At 42.3% G+C, this 19409-nt stretch overlaps 1 protein-coding gene across 1 annotated transcript in view; it reads left to right on the top strand.

The window, feature by feature from the left end:
- CBL (Cbl proto-oncogene) overlaps window positions 1-19409 on the top strand; it is a 49299-nt gene that overhangs the window by 24254 nt on the left and 5636 nt on the right. The window contains exons 3-12 of the mRNA XM_065417446.1: window positions 7619-7765; window positions 9402-9558; window positions 11600-11721; window positions 12255-12392; window positions 13357-13444; window positions 14023-14154; window positions 14695-14898; window positions 16542-16673; window positions 17545-17922; window positions 18827-18921. Coding sequence (XP_065273518.1) covers window positions 7619-7765; window positions 9402-9558; window positions 11600-11721; window positions 12255-12392; window positions 13357-13444; window positions 14023-14154; window positions 14695-14898; window positions 16542-16673; window positions 17545-17922; window positions 18827-18921 — 1593 coding nt within the window. The remainder of the gene's footprint in view (window positions 1-7618; window positions 7766-9401; window positions 9559-11599; window positions 11722-12254; window positions 12393-13356; window positions 13445-14022; window positions 14155-14694; window positions 14899-16541; window positions 16674-17544; window positions 17923-18826; window positions 18922-19409) is intronic.

Genomic DNA, 19409 nt, shown 5'->3' with positions numbered 1-19409 from the left:
AAGAGTTGTGATTGTACTTGACCACTAACTTGCTGTGTGGCCTTTGCCAGGTCACTTCATCTCTGCCTCAGCTTTCCCATCTGTAAAATGGGGAAAACGCCACCTTGTCTCACAGGAATATTGGGGATAAGTCAACTATTAGTTATTTGGACATGTAAAGTGATGACTAAATTCTTACCAAAGAGCTGTTTAAGCAAAACTGTGAAGGAGCAGGCAAGAACTTCCCAACCAGTGAAATAATTACCAATGAACTTGAACATCGCATATTCTTCTATGGAAGCAGAGAAAATGTCACACGCATTCGATACTTGCATAGCAGTATTTCAAAACTGAGCAGGAGCAGCTGGGCTGCAAGAAGCTGTTTAAAATGCAAATCGTCAGTAATATTGGGGAATAGCACAATGACTGGAAAGTGCTGTTACCTCTTTGTTTGGCTAAATGTTCTTCTGGTTTTCTAGCCATCCTTTTTGATGATGGACCCTTGTATTGTGTAAACAAAATGCTTGCAGGAAGGAAATCAACTAGATGGGCTGTCCCCAGTATATGTATCCGTGTCTTCCTCACAATATAAATAAGGAGCTAATAAATCTTTGTTTTAGAATTGCATCAGGTTTTTTTTCAAGAGCCTTCATTGCCTTTAAAAATCCATTAAAGAACTTAGTATTTAGAGATCAGGCTCCTCCAGCATTTTGTCAGGCTTCTTTTCTTCACCTTTCATTAGAGTAAAGAAGTGAATATTTCTCAAGTCTCATTTCTTCTTTTCTGGAGCTTTTTCAAAAGCACCTCTTTATTCATTGCTTCTAATTGGTTGTCATTAGCCACCTTTCCAGGTCATGCCCCTTTTTAATGTTCCACTTAAAATATGGCGCCTCCCCTTTCCCTTTCAGTTTTGCATAGACAGGAGTTGTACAATAACTTGGTTTTACTCCTCACAATTGTTTCCTCCCAGAGAACCATACTCTCAGGTCAGAATTATTGACTTATGATCTCTGCCAGCCTCAAAGTTTGTTGCCAATTTCATGAAATGACTTTAAAGAGAATTTTATCCTAAAATACGTTGTAATTATGATGTAAATCAAGTTATTTTTAGTTTAGATTTTATTTGACAGCCAACGTTGGTATTGTAAGTACATATTACATTTTGATGTGAACTTGAACATTGCTACATGTAAAAATGCACTCTGTTTATTGAAGCTGCTGAACTTGGTAAGTATTTTAATGTCCCTTGGTGGGTACTCGGAGTGCAATTTTCAGCGGTGCTGAGCACTCACAACCCCAGTGTACCTCAGTGGAAGCTGCAGATGCTTAAGCACCTCTGAAAATCAGGCTGTAAGCAACTGTTAAGTCTAAAAGAAAATTTCAAAAAGGAGAAATGAAGAGCTCTGGAATTGGCTAATCTTATGCTAAAAGAACGAGGGGTCCTTGTGGCACCTTAGAGACTGACAAATTTATTTGGGCATAAGCTTTGGTAGGCTAAAACCCACTTCATCGGATGCGTGCAGTGGAAAATACAGTAGGAAGATATACATATACACAGAGAACATGAAAAAATGGGTGTTGCCATACCAACTCTAACGAGACTAATCAATTAAGGTGCTTAACCTTATGCTGCATCCTTTAACTCCTTTCATGCTGCAGGAACTTTGGTGCACTTTCAATGGAGTAAGCTTCCCGGGATGATAGTATTGTATGCACACTTCAAACTATTTTAGCATTATAGCTGTGCGTAGTAGTGCTAACTGTATAAATCATCCTCTGGAACAGTCTTCCTGGTGCAGACTGCTGCACGCGAAACATAATGTTACACCAGTGCCAGGCTCTTGTTAGCACTGAGGGAGTGGAAGAAAGTAGCAAGAGGATAGCGATACCTTAGTTTTAGGAAGGCTTGTATAAAAGGCAGTTTATGAACTGCAGCAGTCATTGGCTATTTGTGCAGAGAGGTGGGTTTTTTGTAACTCTGTGGAATTTAAATAAGCGTAAAATGTAACTTAAAAAAACCACTGAGATTAAAGTCTGCCTCTACTATTGACTGTTCTGCAAGACTGAGCTCTTACAGTGGAAAAGTGCTTTCATCCAACAAACAGGAAACCGGAAAGGACCAGCCTGCTACAGGTCAGAGGGGACCAGCATCAGAAAACCAAACTGGGAGAAGCTGAGGCCCATAGAGAGGCCACTGTGAAGGATTTCAGTAGGACTGGAAGTACTTGATTGACCTGTTGACTTCCTGTGAGACATGTGGAGCAGAAACAATCATTAAGTGGGAAGGAAGTAGCATAACCATAGGGGAGGGGGAGGAGAAGGAGAATCAAACAGAGTATCTGTTCAGTCTTCAAAACCTTCCATGGGCTTAAAACTGGCTCAACACATATTAATTGTCTGACTTACTCAGTTATCTGATCACACTGTATTTCGCTATGCTATTTCTTTTTAGTCTCTCTACAAAAGTTACTTGAGGCTTGCCCCTTGAGAGACTGGACGCTATTAAAGGGAACAAAACTAAAAGCACAGTTCACACTGCAACTACCCAGTCTGCATTTAGTAATTCTTAAATGTAATTGTATGTATTATTAAACTATCTTTAAACATTCTGTTCATGCCTAAAGAATGGAGGCTCCAGGCTACAGCTGCAGAAGTTTATTAGCTAATAAAATACTTGAAGCTTTTTTAGTAAGTGCAGAAGTTGTTAGTTCTTTGAACCTTCCTTCTTTCAGTCTCTAGATTGCTTAATTTCCCAGCAATCAACTGTTCTCTGTCTCTGTCTCTCTGTATAAAATCTCACTAACAGAAGTCTGGAGTCCTATCTAACTTGCAGACACTTCAGTTTGAACCTGATGGTAACCACTGAACAGAAGCATCATGCAAATTTACTTCTGAAGCTTAGTTGTACTGTTGCAACTGAATCTACTACGAGTAGTGGAGAGATCTGACTTCTGCAATGTTTGCGGGCTTTGGGTGCCGTTTTCTAAAATGCCTAACTGAGTGAGATACCTAAATCCCATTGACTTTCAATGGGACTTGCACACTTGAGTCGCTTTTCTTTTAATTTCTTTCTGTAACTTCTTTGTGGAATTGCAAAGCACTGGCGGTTGATATATTTCAGCAGTTGGTCACCACATGTCAAAGAATGGCAAGTTTCAGTAGGCTCTTCAGAGAAGCTGTTAGAAGGGCTCCCCCTCCCTTCTTTCATTTTGATGTTTTAAGTGATGCTTGTCTGAAAGTGACAATAACTTCGACTGCAGCTGAAATTATAAATCCCTAGACCTTGGTAGAATTGTTTTGGAAACAATTTGTAGATCAGAATTTGAGAGTAGAATTGAAAAGTGTTGAAACTTAACTTTATTCAGCTCCAAGGCCTTTGTTATTCACCCCTAAGCCTGTCAGGATCCTTTTCAACATTCATAACCCTGCCTGCCAGCCACAGGGAGGTCAGTAGTCTTTGGGGACATTAATTTCCCCCCAACCCTTCATAAACTTCAGTGTGTATGTCCTGAGCCATACTTATAAACTGTGCTGTTTTAGTAGCAGAAATCTAGCATTACCAAGCTAGCTCATCTAATCATCTTGCTCAACTTTATGGTGTTACTTTCCTGGAAACTCTTTCCATCAGTGACGTGCAGTGAGGTGAGATACCGCTTTTCCTGTTACGATTTACACTTAACTTTACAAGAAGGTTCCCTGTATTTGCTGATGGTTTGAGTTAATTTGGTCACTTCTTCCATGTCAGGCTGTGGCGAAACTGACCATGTTGTTGGTTCAGTCATAGAATCATAGAATATCAGGGTTGGAAGGGACCTCAGGAGGTCATCTAGTCCAACCCCCTGCTCAAAACCTTCACTTTCCATTTGCTTTTATTTATTCAATTGGTTACATGCTCTTCTTCTCTAGCAACTGGGCATATCCTCGATAAAATGCAGATTCACACGGAACAGTACAAGCACCCCTTTCCTCCACACGCTGCTCCAATGTATGATGTAAACAGATACATGTCTTTAATCATGCGTTTGATCAAAAAGATGCTGTGTACCATCTGATGAAGATCAGTAAACTCAGTGGGCAGTCGGAGGGAATAGGTTGCATGGCTGGGGCCCCTTAACTCATTATGTCTCATGTCTGATTACAGTTTTTAGGGTCTGTCAACAAAAGAACCCGTCATGATCGTTAATAGAGATCCAAATCCCAAACCAAACCGTTCTTTATGGACTCAAACCAAGTCCCATTGCCCCTGGTAGCATATAGGAAGGCATCTAGTTTACAGAGTCCAGCTATACTTGGTTCTTCTGGCCTGCTGTAGAAAGCATGAAAACTTTTGTAGGAGTATATATTTTTACCCAGTGGAAATGAGGAAATTTTTCAAAAGCACCTGAATGGTTTAGAAGCTTAAGTCCCAGGCACCTGAGTTACTTTGGTGCTTTTGAAAATTTTATCCTTTGTGGGGGCTATGAAGTACTTTTCACTCTCTTTTGAGTACTTGTAACCTGACATTTTTACAGTTTCATGTATGTTGTTGAATGCAGTATGTGAAACTCTCAAACAGCTGAAAGGAGACACATTGCATTAAAAATAAACCTTCAGAACTTTTCTTTGTGTATCACTTAATACTTGTAACTTGATTTCAATTATATGAAACTTCCACTATTTACTTGGTTACAAACATGATTCAACTAGTGAGCAGCACCTGAGCAGCCAATATCTTTATGTACTGCCACAACATTTGGCATATATTTCAGACTTTCACTGACAATCTTCCTTTCTTAGAAATGCTGCCAGTAAAATTCTCACTTTTGCAGAGGCAGCCCAGCTTTCTAAAAATGCAAGGTTGAGTTACTGACGCTGCTGAATGTTAATGTAAGTTCCCTGCACTTGCCCCGCCTTCTGAAAGCATACTGCACTACTAAAGCAAAATGCACACACTAACAGTCTTCGCTTTAATAAGTGAATCTATATTCCCCTCTAATTGTATGCTTGTTCAGGTATCCTTTACCCAACCTCTGTACAATAAAGAAAACTGTACAGAGACTTGCAACATCTCGAACCATATGGTCAGTGTGTTTGTGCTACTTGAACATAAATCTTGGATGTTGTAATATGTCTAAATAAGACTCTATAAACTTGTGAGACTACTATTAAAGAGAGCTGCTTCTTGTAGAGCATCTGAGTGTACCTTCCCGCTGGTACTTGTGTTCAGCCTGAGCATCTGCTGGGATCACACCTGAAAAAAAGTGGAAGAGAGCAGATTCCTTTAATCCCAAACTAGCATGTTCCGTACATGTGCCAAACAACTCCATTAGCAGAGGCAGAAAATGAAATGCTTAGGAATGAGAACAAGACAAAGTGGCAAAAAATGACACTTTCAGATAGAGGCTCAAAATGTTTACTTTTTATGGCTATGTGGAATGTGAAATACTCTTTCCAGACTTTACAAAACTCCAAAATATTGGGGATTAAAAAAAACAGGTGAGTGAATATGGGGGTAATACAGAGAGCACAGTTTGGCTCCAGTTTGTGTTTGAATTCTGGGAATATTCGAGGAAAAGAAAACTCTCTAACTCGTGTTGAAATTGTCTCCCTCTGCATTTTGGTGCACAGGTTGATGGAGAAGTGTTTGCAAATGGGAATAGAAGGGAAAGTGAAGAAGTAACTAGCTCTCTTTATGGGCTGAAGCTAGAGTCCAGTTCTGAAGTGAGCCAGGATGGCAGAGCTTGCACTTGAATGAGTTTATTTCATCTAGGAGGGCAACATGAGCAGAGTGGGGACATCTGGCTGAAAACTACAGTTCCAGCTTAGTGACCGCAGATGGCATCGTTCACAGAACTAATCAAAACAATGAGTATTAGAAATTAGTGAAGAAGTAGCAGGTGCATCCAGACTAATACTGCATTCAAGGATGTATTACCCTTCAATAGTGTCCTTAAAGATAACATGTTTCAAAAATTGTTCCATGTGAGTGAATCCCACGCCCACAGTGGGTCAGTAGTCAAGGCATTTTTAGTGCTGAGGTGGGGGAGCTTGTTGTGCCACCTCCTGTGGCCGCTGAGCAGGCTGGGCAGCTCTTCTGCTGCTGAATCCCATTGATCGTTAGCGATCTGCCTCCATTGTCTTTCGAAAAAGCATTAAACAAAGCAGCACTCTCCCTGTTCTACCTGACACCAGCATTTGTGCCAGTAGTTCTTTACTGTCTCCCATGTGGAGGGGGACAGAAACTACTGGACTTCCCCCGTTCCTAGTCTGCAGCTCTGTCCTTCCTACCACCCAGTGGTGGTGGGGAGGAGGAAGAGAAAAGGAGCCTTCCTGCATAAAGTGTGGGTGAGGGAAGAAAGCAAATAAACACCCCTTCCATCCAGGAGCAGAGAGCCATCTCTCATGTTTCTATCGTGCCATCACGATCAGTTTAATCTAAGCTCTTGCTCTCAGCCAGGAAGAGTGTTATTTTGACCTTCTTTGGGGGTTGGAGGAGAGGGTGTGCTCTCCTACAAGACTTATGACTTTGGGGGTAAGGCTGTGCCTGAGTTTAGTTTTGCCTAACTAAAAAGTAGCATCCCTTACAGGCAACATGGTGTAAGGACTTGAGCACGAGACATGCACATGACTTATGAGGAGAGGCTGAGGGAACTGGGATGGTTTAGTCTCCAGAAGAGAAGAATGAGGGGGGATTTGATAGCTGCTTTCAACTACCTGAAGGGGGGTTCCAAAGAGGATGGAGCTCGGCCAGGGCCGGCTCCAGGGTTTTGGCCGCCCCAAGCAGCCAAAAAAAAAAAAAAAAAAAAAAGCCGCCATCGCGATCTCCGGCGGCAATTCGGCGGGAGGTCCTTTGCTCCCGGCGGGAGTGAGGGACCATCCGCCGAATTGCCGCCGAATACCTGGACGTGCCGCCCCTCTCCAGAGCGGCCACCCCAGGCACCTGCTTGCCAGGCTGCTGCCTGGAGCCGGCCCTGAGCTCAGCTGTTCTCAGTGGTGGCAGATGACAGAACAAGGAGCAATGGTCTCAAGTTGCAGTGGGGGAGGTCTAGGTTGGATATTAGGAAACACTATTTCACTAGGAGGGTGGTGAAGCACTGGAATGCGTTACCTAGGGAGGTGGTGGAATCTCCTTCCTTGGAGGTTTTTAAGGCCCGGCTTGACAAAGCCCTGGCTGGGATGATTTAGTTGGGAATTGGTCCTGCTTTGAGCAGGGGGTTGGACTAGATGACCTCCTGAGGTCCCTTCCAACCCTGATATTCTATGATTCTAAGTCAAGGCCTCTTGAATTCTAATCCTGCTATGCCACCTGACTTGCTGTGTAGCCTTGGGCAAGTCTCTTAACCTCTTTCTCCTAACTACAAAATAAAGCTTAAAATACTCCCCTACCTCAGAAAGGTAGTGAGGGTTAGTTTATTAGTCAATGTTTATCCAGCACTTCCAGAATGTAAATCTCTTTAAGTGCTATGTGCTGGACAAAATGTGCTGAGAACTATAAATGCATGTTTGAAAAGTCCCCCATTTGGGAGCATTTTTCAATCAGGGGGATAGAGTTTCTGGATTCCTTCAAGCTACTTCTGCATCTGTCTGACTTACCCACAAACAGTGTAAAGTCACATTTTTCTTTTTAAAAAGAAACTTCTGCTTTTGTAATCGTTTGCAGGCGTAACCTGACAAAATTGTCCCTGATATTCAGCCATATGCTGGCGGAACTGAAAGGCATTTTCCCAAGTGGCCTCTTCCAAGGAGATACGTTCCGGATCACCAAGGCAGATGCTGCAGAGTTCTGGAGAAAAGCTTTTGGGGAAAAGTAAGTTTCTAAATGTGCTTAATATGAGAGATGCAAGAACAAAATTCATAGGTGCATTGGTTTTAAATATTACTTCTGTTTTATGTATCAGAGGGGTAGCCGTGTTAGTCTGAATCTGTAAAAAGCGACAGAGGGACTAACAGAAGTATTGGGAGCATAAGCTTTCGTGGGTAAGAACCTCACTTCTTCAGATGCAAGAAGTGAGGTTCTTACCCACGAAAGCTTATGCTCCCAATACTTCTGTTAGTCTTAAAGGTGCCACAGGACCCTCTGTCGCTTTCTGCTTTATAGAGTATGATGATCTTTTGTCAAATTAATCATAAAATTAGTGATGGGAAAGACCTATTAGATCATCTAGTCTATTCTCCAAGGTCCAGTACGGGATTGTTCCCCACATTATATTTTCCAGTTCTTTGTCCAGTCTTTATTTAAATATGCCAAGTGATGGGGCTTTCCCCACTTTCTCTGGGGGATTATTTTATGTTATGAAGTTTCCCTGGACATTCAGCTTCAACTTTCCTTTTCTTAATTAATCCCATAACTTCCAGCCATCCTAAATAATTCCTCTTTCTTCCTGCCTGCAAATGGTTATCATGTTTCCCACATTAGTTGTCTGCTAGCCAGGCTGTTCAAATTAAGTTCTTTTAACTTTTCCTTCAATTAGTCTTTCCAGTCTCCTAATCCCTTTTTTCTTTCTAATAATATTTTAGCATTTATGTATTGCTTGTCTTGCTCAGTTTGCAAAATGGCCAAGTTAAGATGGAATAAAGGAGAAACTTAAGTGCAATGTATATTTAGGTACAGGCCAATGAAATGTCAGATTTATTTTTTAAATCTAATAAAACACTGACTATTAATTTTAGAAATAACTATATTAGAGGAGAAGGCTTAATGGAATGGGACAGTGACTTCAGACTAAAGACACACCATGTAAACAGTGTAATTAGTACATCACAGATACTAAATTAATAGGTTAACAGTTGGGAGTCAAAAAATGAAACCAGTTGGACTTGACCAAGAGATAGGAGTCTGAAGATTGGTAAGCTCTTTTCAGGGATCTTTTTATAGGCTTCCACTATATATTTCAAAAGGGAAAAACGCTCAGTTATACAGAAGGTTCAAGTTTTGGTCTCCAGCTACATTCAGGCAAATCATCTCTCTAGATAGCTGTGTGCTGTCGTTTGACTGTCTAGGTCTCTGCTCCAGGGAGACTTAAATTAACTCTTCCTGTGCCTGCTGCTGAAAGATGAAATGGCTCAAATGATGACATCATATAGCAAGTGCTGTATGTGCTGTTTTTCATTGTGAACTGTCGGTTGCACAGGCGTTAACGGGATGGGGGGGAAGGGAGATCAGAGCTGGGCTTGCAATTCCAAGATTTTACTTTGTGCAGAGCAGTGAACTGAAATATGGCTGTTTTGCTGCTGCTTGCTGGTGAAGCAGGGAAGTTTCTCCCTCATGCTTGACGAGAGTAATTTTCTCTCTGAGTTCAGTTGGATTTGTCTTTCTTTCCTTTTCTAATTGGGGGTGCCTGTGTGTGGATATATAATATATAGAGTGTAACACTGTGGCATTGCGTGATGCTGTTTCTGAGCTCCTTTCACACTTGCGGATTTTTCCCCTCCTCCCCCACCAGGACTATTGTCCCATGGAAGACCTTCCGCCAGGCCTTGCATGAGGTGCATCCAATCAGTTCAGGACTAGAGGCCATGGCCCTGAAGTCGACTATTGACTTGACATGCAATGACTACATTTCAGTGTTTGAATTTGATATCTTTACCCGACTCTTTCAGGTAAGAGCAGAGGAACGTGAGTCACTTGAAACCCATTTGAAATATATGTAGCCTACTGCTTAGACCTTCATACTAGAGTAAGCCATGCCTTAAATAACACTGGTAATACTATACTGACTTTTCTTTTCCCCTTATATGTTTTTTTAAGATTTAGAGCTCTGCTGTTCGGTAGCATTGTGTGGTATTTCTTGCCAAAGGGGGGGAAAAAGCTTTCCAAAAATAAATTGTAATTGTAGCACACTTTCAATATCCCTCCCCGAATCAATTTTTCCCACTTTAAAAGTCAGTTTTAAACTGAAGTTGTGACAAACTTCCATGAGCCAGGAAATGTGAAGCTCACTCTATCAGTCCATCCCTAACTCTCCCTTGTGCCCTTTTATTGTTGGATTTTTTTCTGTGGGGGCGTATTTAGGTCGGAATGACACTATGGAACTTCAGATTTCCTGGCTTTTGAGTTGCCACAACCAAAATGTTATATAAACATATCGTGTTTTCTTTATGAAATAAACATCTATATTGTTGAATGGAATCAATATTAATTTTGGGTGAAAACCTAAAAAAAAATCTGAGTCACCAGTAGTACTTGGATAAAGAGTGTAGCTTCTGATGGTGCAATTGGATATTTACAAGAACAAACACTTACTTCTTTGGCTCTGACCTGCCTTTTTCCCATGTGATAGGGTGGGTTGTAATTAAGATGTGTTTAACTGAAAAATTCCCATATGCAGTGTTGTAGTGCAGCTGGTCACATTGTGTACTTCTTTCTACTCAAGTATGTGAAGAGTGGTTTAGGAGTTGTTGTTATAGTTATTAGTGTATTGGAAACTGCTAAGCTTATTCTCTTTATTTTGTGTACATTAATAATAATAACACTTAGTATTTGTATATTGCTTTATCCATTCACAGCATTGTACAGACAATATTCTCACCACACCCTGGTGAGATTAGGTCATTAGGTATCACTCTCCATATTTTACAGACAGAGAAACTGAGACAGAGAAGTTAAGTCACTTTCTTGAGGCCATGCAGCATGTCAGTGACAGAGACGAGTCATAGTTTCTAGTTTGTAATTCTTTGCTTAATCTTCTGGATTCCTCGTCTCTATCCCTGTCTCACCTCTCAGTTAGTTTCCCCAGAATGGTTGTGGGAGTGGTAGCCATTCCTGGGCTGTCTTCCTTGTGAGCAGAATGGCTAATCCCTTGGTATTTGTTAAAGGTATATTGACTGGGATTTCTTTCCCAATGGTGTTTTGACTACTACATTGATAAATGTCTCACTTAGTGGTTTCTTCCCCTTTTTTCCCCTACTTGTTAAACCTTCTGAATTATCCATTCTTCCTCACCTTTAAGGTTGCCTATCCTTCCATCTATCTAAAGGGGAGACGGAAAGTGTTCTTTGATTTTGTGTTTTGGTCCGGTTGCTAGTTGAACTGAGTACACAGAGTTGCATAGTTTCCTTTCTGCGAGCACTAGTAGATAACAGCAATATTTATACCTCATTCTTCTCCCCCCCCCCCCCCCCCCCCCAGGGATGGCCACCAATCATAGCCTTGCATGGGCAGACTATAACACTGTTATCCCCAAGCTTTGCGATACTTTCTCTTGCTCCATCGCCTTACAGGCAACTCCACTGTAGCCTCTCTGACTGAATTATCATGGAGGTGTAGGGGAAAGGGGTTCTTGGGATGCCAAGACTTGGCTAAGGACACTTTTCCTGTGTGGTTAAGGGGAAAGGGCCAACGTCTCTATGACTGAAACACCTTGCTATCTACGTTTCTGGCTTTCACTGCTTCCTTTTTGTTGCTGCTACACTTTGCATGTTGGCAGGGTTTGTCACCCTCCTGCTGCTATTTTGTGTTGTCTCCATGGGGTGATACTCAAATCCGAATGCTGTTTGATTGTAAATTTAAATTTTAGCCCCTGCAGTGGAATAAGAACTCCAGTTTATTGAAGAACTGACCTCTTTAGATGCAGGACAATCATGTGCATGGGTACACCTCGGAAGTGCATGGTTAATGATATTTCTTTTGTTCTTTCTTTAGCCATGGTCCTCTTTGCTCAGGAACTGGAATAGCCTAGCAGTGACTCATCCTGGTTACATGGCATTCCTAACTTACGATGAGGTGAAAGCACGGCTTCAGAAATTCATCCACAAACCTGGCAGGTTAGTGCTTGGTAGCAGTTACCTTTTTGAGGACTCTTGCTAACTCCTCTAGTTAGTTACTTTTGCAGCACCTACTGTGTCAGTGAAGGTTCGGTCTGACAGAGGGGCCTTACTTGCTGGTCGCTATTACAGTGCGCTGTGGCAGGGGAGGGGATTACTGCCTCTCATCTCTGGAGACCACTGGTTGCAAGCTACTTTTAAAAATGGAAACCTTGTATAATCTTTTTAAAAACTTAATTTGAAACAGCAAGTGAGTGTGAGGACACTCATCCTTATCGCTATGGATTCTGTGTTTAATAGAGCACACACACGAGTTTTTAGATGCTTCACTCACTTGTATCAGACTGCAGGGTTCTCCCTTTGAGCTACAAGTGAGTAAAGTGGTAAAAGCTGGTAGAAATCTTCCAGCTACTTCAGCTTGTCTTTATCTTCCATCTTGACATAGCTAGATGGAGGCTACCTACTTGGCACTTAACTTTTTTTTGGCCGATCGAGCCCAAACTTGGAGTTTCTGTTCTTTTGTCTCTTTTCAGTTACATATTCCGATTGAGCTGTACGCGACTTGGTCAGTGGGCCATCGGTTACGTCACTGCAGATGGGAACATTCTCCAGACTATCCCCCACAACAAACCTCTTTTTCAAGCGCTGATAGATGGCTTCAGGGAAGGCTTGTAAGTAACTTTGCATTAGCCTGTAGCATGTTGTGCTTGTTCAGTCTGCGGTGAGTGTACAATGCACCCTGTTGCTGTGCATCCTATGATTTATCTGCCTTAATCCTGTCACTGATTAATGTATCTTTTGAAATGAGTGAGATGATAGAACATACCTAGTGGATTCTGTCACGTGTCACTGTGTCTGGTGGCAAGTGCAGCGTTTTGCAGCGGTCATGCAGTTGACAGTGACATTGTGTGGGTGGACATTGCGCAGTTCTTCCTCTTTATTTAAGCCCTGAATCAGCAAAGCACTTTTAAGCATATTAGTTGACCTGTTGAGGTCGATGAAACTGCTCATAAGCTTAATTGCTTTACTGAACTGCGTTCTAAAAGAGGGAATTTGACTCTTGAGAATATTCATAGAGAGCGCCATTTTTTTCATTGCTTGTCTCTCCTTCTCAGTGCCACTGTTGAAGGTACATGTCTGGCTTGTAGTTTCCTGTCAGCCTAGCCTCTTCTTCGATTTGACCCTATACTGATGTCACAAAAATTAGGATTATGAGTTATGACATCAGTTTTCTTTCTTCGGGTGTTACAGTTTCATCATTAAGACATAACTGCAGGGTGGGTCATATAAGAAGAGAAGATTGGGGGCTGAGGGTGCCTTTTATTTAAAAAAAACAGAATCATTTGATCATTGGCAAAAGGGAAACCATGACAGACTTCTTGTTTGCATATTGATAAGTGTGGTATAATAGGGGGCTTTCCCTGGTCCGAAAGTTCTGAGCTGCTCGGTCTTTGCATGGTAAAGTGCCCCTACGAGGGGATACCAAGCTGAACCTATAGGCAGACTTTTCTTTTGTTGAGTGATCAGTGTTCAAGCATAGTTGACTTCTGCATTTTTTTAAAGAGATAAAAAAGGGTTTTAGAAAGAAAGAAAAGTGCCTTTCTTTAAATCTTACGTTTTGTTTACTTGTTGTAGTTATTTATTTCCTGATGGTCGGAATCAGAATCCTGACCTGACCGGTTTATGTGAGCCTACACCTCAGGACCACATTAAAGTTACACAGGTGAGCAAGAGGATTCTGTCCTGTCAAACTAGCACCACTTCTCTCCATTTTCAGGCCTCCTCATCTGCTTAATACACTGGTTCCTTGTGTACGAAGCAGCTATATTAGGTCTTGTAAGACACAAAAAAATCTTTGAGTGGTTGGGTTGGGGAAGATAGATTGAAAACATCAAACAAAGCTTCATCTCTGTCTAGGGCTGATAAGTTTTGGGTTCCTTGTTTAGAGTAATATGATAGTGCTGGCAGAAGGACACACTAACTCATATGTCTTTTTATCCCTGACCTATGTGACCTTAAGTTGAACTTGAAGATCTATACTGAAAGGCTGCCAGGCTCTTTTAAGATAGCTTCAAGTCCATTTTTTTCAGAGCTTGACAGAAGCATTGCTTACAGAAGTCTCTAGCACATAAAATTGCAATGTAACCTTTGCAAACGTCTGTTTCTGTTGAGCTGTGGTTTGATGCTGTGATTTTTATGATTTTTTTTTCTCTGTGAATATTGGGGTGGATTTCTTGTAGTTATGACTAATGAGGTACATTATATTCCAAAGTGAATGATCTCTGTTTGCCTTCCCTCAAGGAACAATATGAATTGTACTGCGAGATGGGCTCCACGTTCCAGCTGTGTAAAATTTGTGCTGAAAATGACAAGGACGTGAAGATTGAGCCATGTGGACACCTGATGTGCACTTCCTGTCTCACTGCATGGCAGGTAAGGAATTGCCCCATTTGTGCACTCTTTTTGAGTGAAGTTGGTCTGTCTTTGGGCCGGGGTGATGTATCTTTTCCTTCCTTCCTTCTCAGAACTGTTTAGACCCTTATGGGTACTGATAATTTGGTAGTGGAGCTGAAAGCCTAGCTTGAAATTCATATCAATATATCTATTGTAAAGGATGCTAGAGTCTTGTCCCCGTAGGGTGCAGACTTTGGACTCTGTGTTCAAAACTGGTTCTACTCACTAGACTCTCCTACCTTTTCCTCCTTGTTTGTGACATAGTGACTACTTTCTTGCCTTAAGAATGGTGTGTGTGGGAGGGCCTTTTAAAAACCCGTTTTTTTTTTGTTTTACTCCAAATGATAAGGATCATGCTGTATTTATAGAGCAGTCTTAATTCCTGTTTCCCTCCTTCCCTCCACCAAAATACACCTGCTGAAAAGATACTAAACTTCTTTTGTCTGATGAGTTACTGTCCATTTTACTTGTTTTCATAACAGTGGTTGTTTTAATAGGCTTCTTCCTCTCCTCCACCAGGAATCGGAAGGTCAGGGCTGTCCTTTCTGCCGTTGTGAAATCAAAGGCACGGAGCCCATTGTAGTCGACCCATTTGATCCCAGAGGAGGAGGAGGATTGTTGCGGCAGTGTGCAGAGGGAGCTCCCTCCCCAAACTATGATGATGATGAAGATGACAGGGCGGATGATTCCCTCTTCATGATGAAAGAATTGGCTGGTGCTAAGGTAAAGGCCCCATTAGGCACATACAGCTGGATGTGGCAATAGACACAGAGTAAACTGGTTTTTGTCTCGTTGACTGTGCACATTGGAGTTGTTGAGCCCCAGAATGGAAACTGCCCTCGGTATTTCCAGGTTGTGGTTAGTACAGAGATGGTAAGTGCCCTACTATTGAAACGTAAGTTCAGCCAGATCTTACCAGTTCAGTCAGGTGATATTGTTCTACATACCAGTATCTCTGATATTGTATATGTTGTCCTGGAAGCTGGGGCTTTGTCCAAGCCATTAGCAGAGTGACATAACTCAATTCATCTACTGAAATGCAAGACCTATATTTATAATCCTTCTCAGCATGCCGAGCAATGCTGCTTTTGATTTATGATCTGTAATCCGCCTTATCAGCAGAAATTGAGTCATTTTCCTCAGGGCTTGAGTATAAACAACCAGCTAGAGAAGGCGTTTTTCCAAGGTGCTGATGACTGAACTAAGTAGAGGGCAGTCGGTTTTGCTGAGCAAGTCAATTGGATGGTCGTCTCTGAATATGTTGTTTGATTAATCTGTGTAATAAAGGTCTGATTGCCTTCCATCAATGCTGCTTCCTGCCAGGGAAGTGTGTGCAAGTAAGGCATTCTTTATGAATCACTGCACAGTGGTTTGTTGTTGTTTGTTTTTTTTCATTGCTGCCCCTTGCCCATCAGCAGTTAGTTGTTCTGGTGCCTAGGGAAAAAGATTTTGAATCTGATCTTTTTTTTTTTAAATAATTAGTTTCACTTTATATAAAACAGGGCCTTCTCATAAAGAATCCTCTGTTCAGATTTAATGATAATCCACCTTGATTCATCCCGGTTGTAAATTCTTTTGTAGTCAGCATTTGAAGTTCCAAGGCACCGTTTTGGAGATGAGTGCGGTACAGCTTGTCATTTCTTGGGGTCAGGACACAGTTCCCTTGACATGACCTGACTCCCATTGTGGTTTGCAGTAGGCGAGTGCTCCGGATGTGCCAGCACCAGATGCTTACAAATTCTGTCAAGCTGTTCAAAGTTACCATGCTCTTGCCTGTATCATAAAGCAACTCTTTTATAAAGATAAGGAAAAAAGGAGTGACTGTTCTGATTTGTCAGGTGGTGAAACAGTTCTCCAAGGACAAGAAGGAAGGTTTTGACACCGCTCCTGGTGCACGCTAATGATTGCTGTAAGTGCCGTCATGGCAAAGGGACAACTTGCACACCTCTATAATATAACTATGCTCACTCACCATGCTCTGCCGTTAATATAATGGAGCATGCCCTCTGGTGGTGAAAAGAAAATATGCCTACTGCAAATCCAGTACCAGTATTAAAGATAGTTGGTCCAACCAAACAATTTATAAGCCTTTTAGAGTGAGGTTTTTAGGTATGTGCTCATGTGGCTGAGTGCCAGAGTTGGGCCTGTTGGTGATTCACGAGGTTTGTTCCAGACAAATGCTGCAGTGCTATGAAACAAACATGACCTCTTATTGCATGCTTGGTGTTAATGTAGTAATTTCATTACAAGCTGCAGCAAGGTAAAGTGAGGTGCAGAGCTTGAAGGCAGGAGGGATGTGGTGCTTTAGATAGGATGGCTTCTCTATGGGTTGACTCTTGTTCATTTGCTTAATTTTCTCTTTCCAGGTTGAGCGCCCTCCTTCTCCATTCTCTGTGGCTCCACAAGCCTCACTTCCCCCAGTACCCCCACGACTAGATCTTCTGCAGCAACGTGTGTCCATCCCTTCTGGAGCTTCCAGCCCTGGGACCACTTCCAAGGTGAAGTCTTCTTTTTCACCGTCCTCCAAGGTCCTTTATTGAGTGTGGGGGAGCTATGGAAAAGTGGTGGACTGTCCTGACTCTCTCTTCAGACTCTACCTTTTCTTCCTTCCTCTCCGCAAGTCATCTCAGACCAGCTCTTTTCTTCCATCCAAGGAGGGCCCACAGTTCCCCCAGGAAGCAGTTTGTCCTTCTCAGTCTTCAACCAGTACATCTCTGACTACTCCACATGGAGCTGCATTTATGGAACTGTTTATTCCAGCTAGTAGCCTAGCTGTGTGAAGTTGGTTCTTGTATTCCCTTTACAGTTTCCCCTCCTTTCCCAGTTTTTCCACCAAGCATTTTTTTTCCAGAGAGAAAATTAAGGAAGGGGAAGGGAGTTAAAAGGAAAAGATGGTCATATTTCCTTAATGATCAGTAGAAGGAGGAAGCACAGTATTGGTAGCATTTCTAGGTGGGGTGTAATGGTGGTTGTTGGGTTTTTTTGGAGTGGGTGGGAGAGGCTGAGGCTTGGTGCTGAAAGGTCAGGTGGGAAAATAACCAATCTTATTAATCAGTGCTTGATAAATTGACTTGTGAAATCAATCTGTACAAGAAGTTTGATGAAATAGTATGAATTCTGGTCGGGATCCTGTATGGTGCCATGGTGGGCAGCAAGAAAGCAAACCTGGGACTTAGTATATATTCCTAGCCATAAATGGTTAAATGTTGTATCTAAAGGTCTATGGAGGATATAGCTGGGAGTTATTTCAGGTCTTCAGCTGCCCTAGAGTTTATTTCGTGTAAGAAGCCTCGTAACTGGGGTATGTGCAGTGAGCTGGACTTCCTGCTTGTTAAGCTGTGGTTTTACATGTCTGATGTTGTCTTACAGGCTGCTCCTGGTCCCCTCCACAAAGATAAACCTTTGCCGGTACCTCCAACGCTCAGAGATCTCCCACCACCGCCCCCACCAGACAGGCCATATTCCATTGGGGCAGAGAGCCGACCTCAGAGACGTCCTTTACCCTGTACACCAGGAGACTGTCCTTCCAGAGACAAATTACCCCCCGTACCCTCCGGCCGTCAGGGGGAGCCCTGGCCATTGCGGCCAATTCCAAAAGCGCCGTCTGCAGCTCTCAGTCCTAGTGACCCTTGGGCAGGAAGAGAGTTGACGAACCGGCACTCACTCCCATTCTCACTCCCATCTCAGATGGATTCCAGATCTGATGCTCCTAGGCATGGGAGTACGCTCAGCTTAGACACCACAGCGGTAAGTCACCGGGTGTGGTGGCATCCTGCTTTCTAGTGGTGCAGGACTGCTTCCCGTGAGTGGGAGAGACGGAATGCTGCTTGTGTAAGACTTCTCTGAAATGATGATAAAGCTGAGCTGTCATTTTTGTTCACATTTTTCATACAAATTCTAAGTGCTGGATCAAGAGCTGTGAGCAATAAATCCTCCTATGGGATGTCATTGCCCTGGGATTATGCATCACACCCAGCCCAGAGTGGTCTGTAGGAGAGGAGACTTCAGTCCCTATGGCCCATTCAGTCCTTTGGCCTCTCTTTTGAGACAGCCAGGAAGGTGGTCAGGTAGTGCTGGTTGTGGTGGGCTTTTTTGGGATGTGGTTTCTTTGTCCGTTGACAGCTGGACTAAGAGCCCAGCTCGTTTTAAATGGTTGCTATCAGTTGGCAACAATTTACAGTCACTATTGACTTTGGATTTTAAACCAGTGATGATATTTTTATATTTGGAGCTGGTTTGGGGGAAATGCATGTTGTTATTTTTATACATATACATATACATATAAAAAAAATTGACACGTACCAAAGTCTGTGTTGAGTTTGGGGACTGATACCCCAACCACCACCTGTAACACATTGTGATGCAGTATGTTTCAGTCAAGAAGAAATGCTTCCCAGAACATTTTACTTTTTCATTCTTTAACCCTTATCTGTTGCTTCCTCCAACTCCTTCAGAGTTTGAAAGCCAGTGTACTTTTTAGATATCAACAGATTCTTTTGCAGGTGCAAGGTTTCTTTAAATGGATGATTCAGAATGTCAAAGAAGCTCTCCTTTCTCAGACGAGAATTGGTGCTTCGGTGATGGGACATTGATGTCTGTTTGAATCTGCTGACAGTCGTGCTATTTCTAACCTATCGTTTTTTCTTTGCAGAACTTGAACAGTGGTCCCCCAACAGGCTCAGACTATGAGCACCCCAAAATAAAACCCTCTTCATCTGCCAATGCTATCTACTCTCTAGCGATCAGGTGTGTTACTTTCGAATGAAGGCTCTTTTCTTGTAGTAGAGATAATCAGTTCCAGGACTGCTGTAGAGAGGGCAGAAATGTACTTCTGGGTCTGTAGTCGCATCTCGGTACTCTTTGGTACCAGGGTTAGAATTTGACATTATATAGATGGCCTGAGTTTAGGATTCAAGCTCTGGATTGTTAAAAACATATGAACAAGGAAAAGTAAATCTCTCCGCAAGTATCCTTAGTATTAGATCTATAACTGGTCATTTCGAGTGGTGATGGAATGGTAATTACCCAGAACTGTTGCCGTCTCAGACAACTGGTGTGCAGTGTCCTGTGCCTTAGACACAGCAGTACATATGGCATGAGGTTGAAATGTGAGGTCCTCCAGTGGCTAGGATATCTGTATGTCACTGTTACCATGCACCTTGGACAAGACTTTTGCTAATTATTTCACCGGCAAGTCGGGTCTCACAATTACACAGCTCAGAATTCCAGGAAGC

This window comes from Emys orbicularis, chromosome 15, assembly GCF_028017835.1.
Source record: "Emys orbicularis isolate rEmyOrb1 chromosome 15, rEmyOrb1.hap1, whole genome shotgun sequence".
Lineage (NCBI taxonomy): Eukaryota > Metazoa > Chordata > Testudines > Emydidae > Emys > Emys orbicularis.
This window is presented reverse-complemented; position numbering and strand designations above follow the sequence as displayed.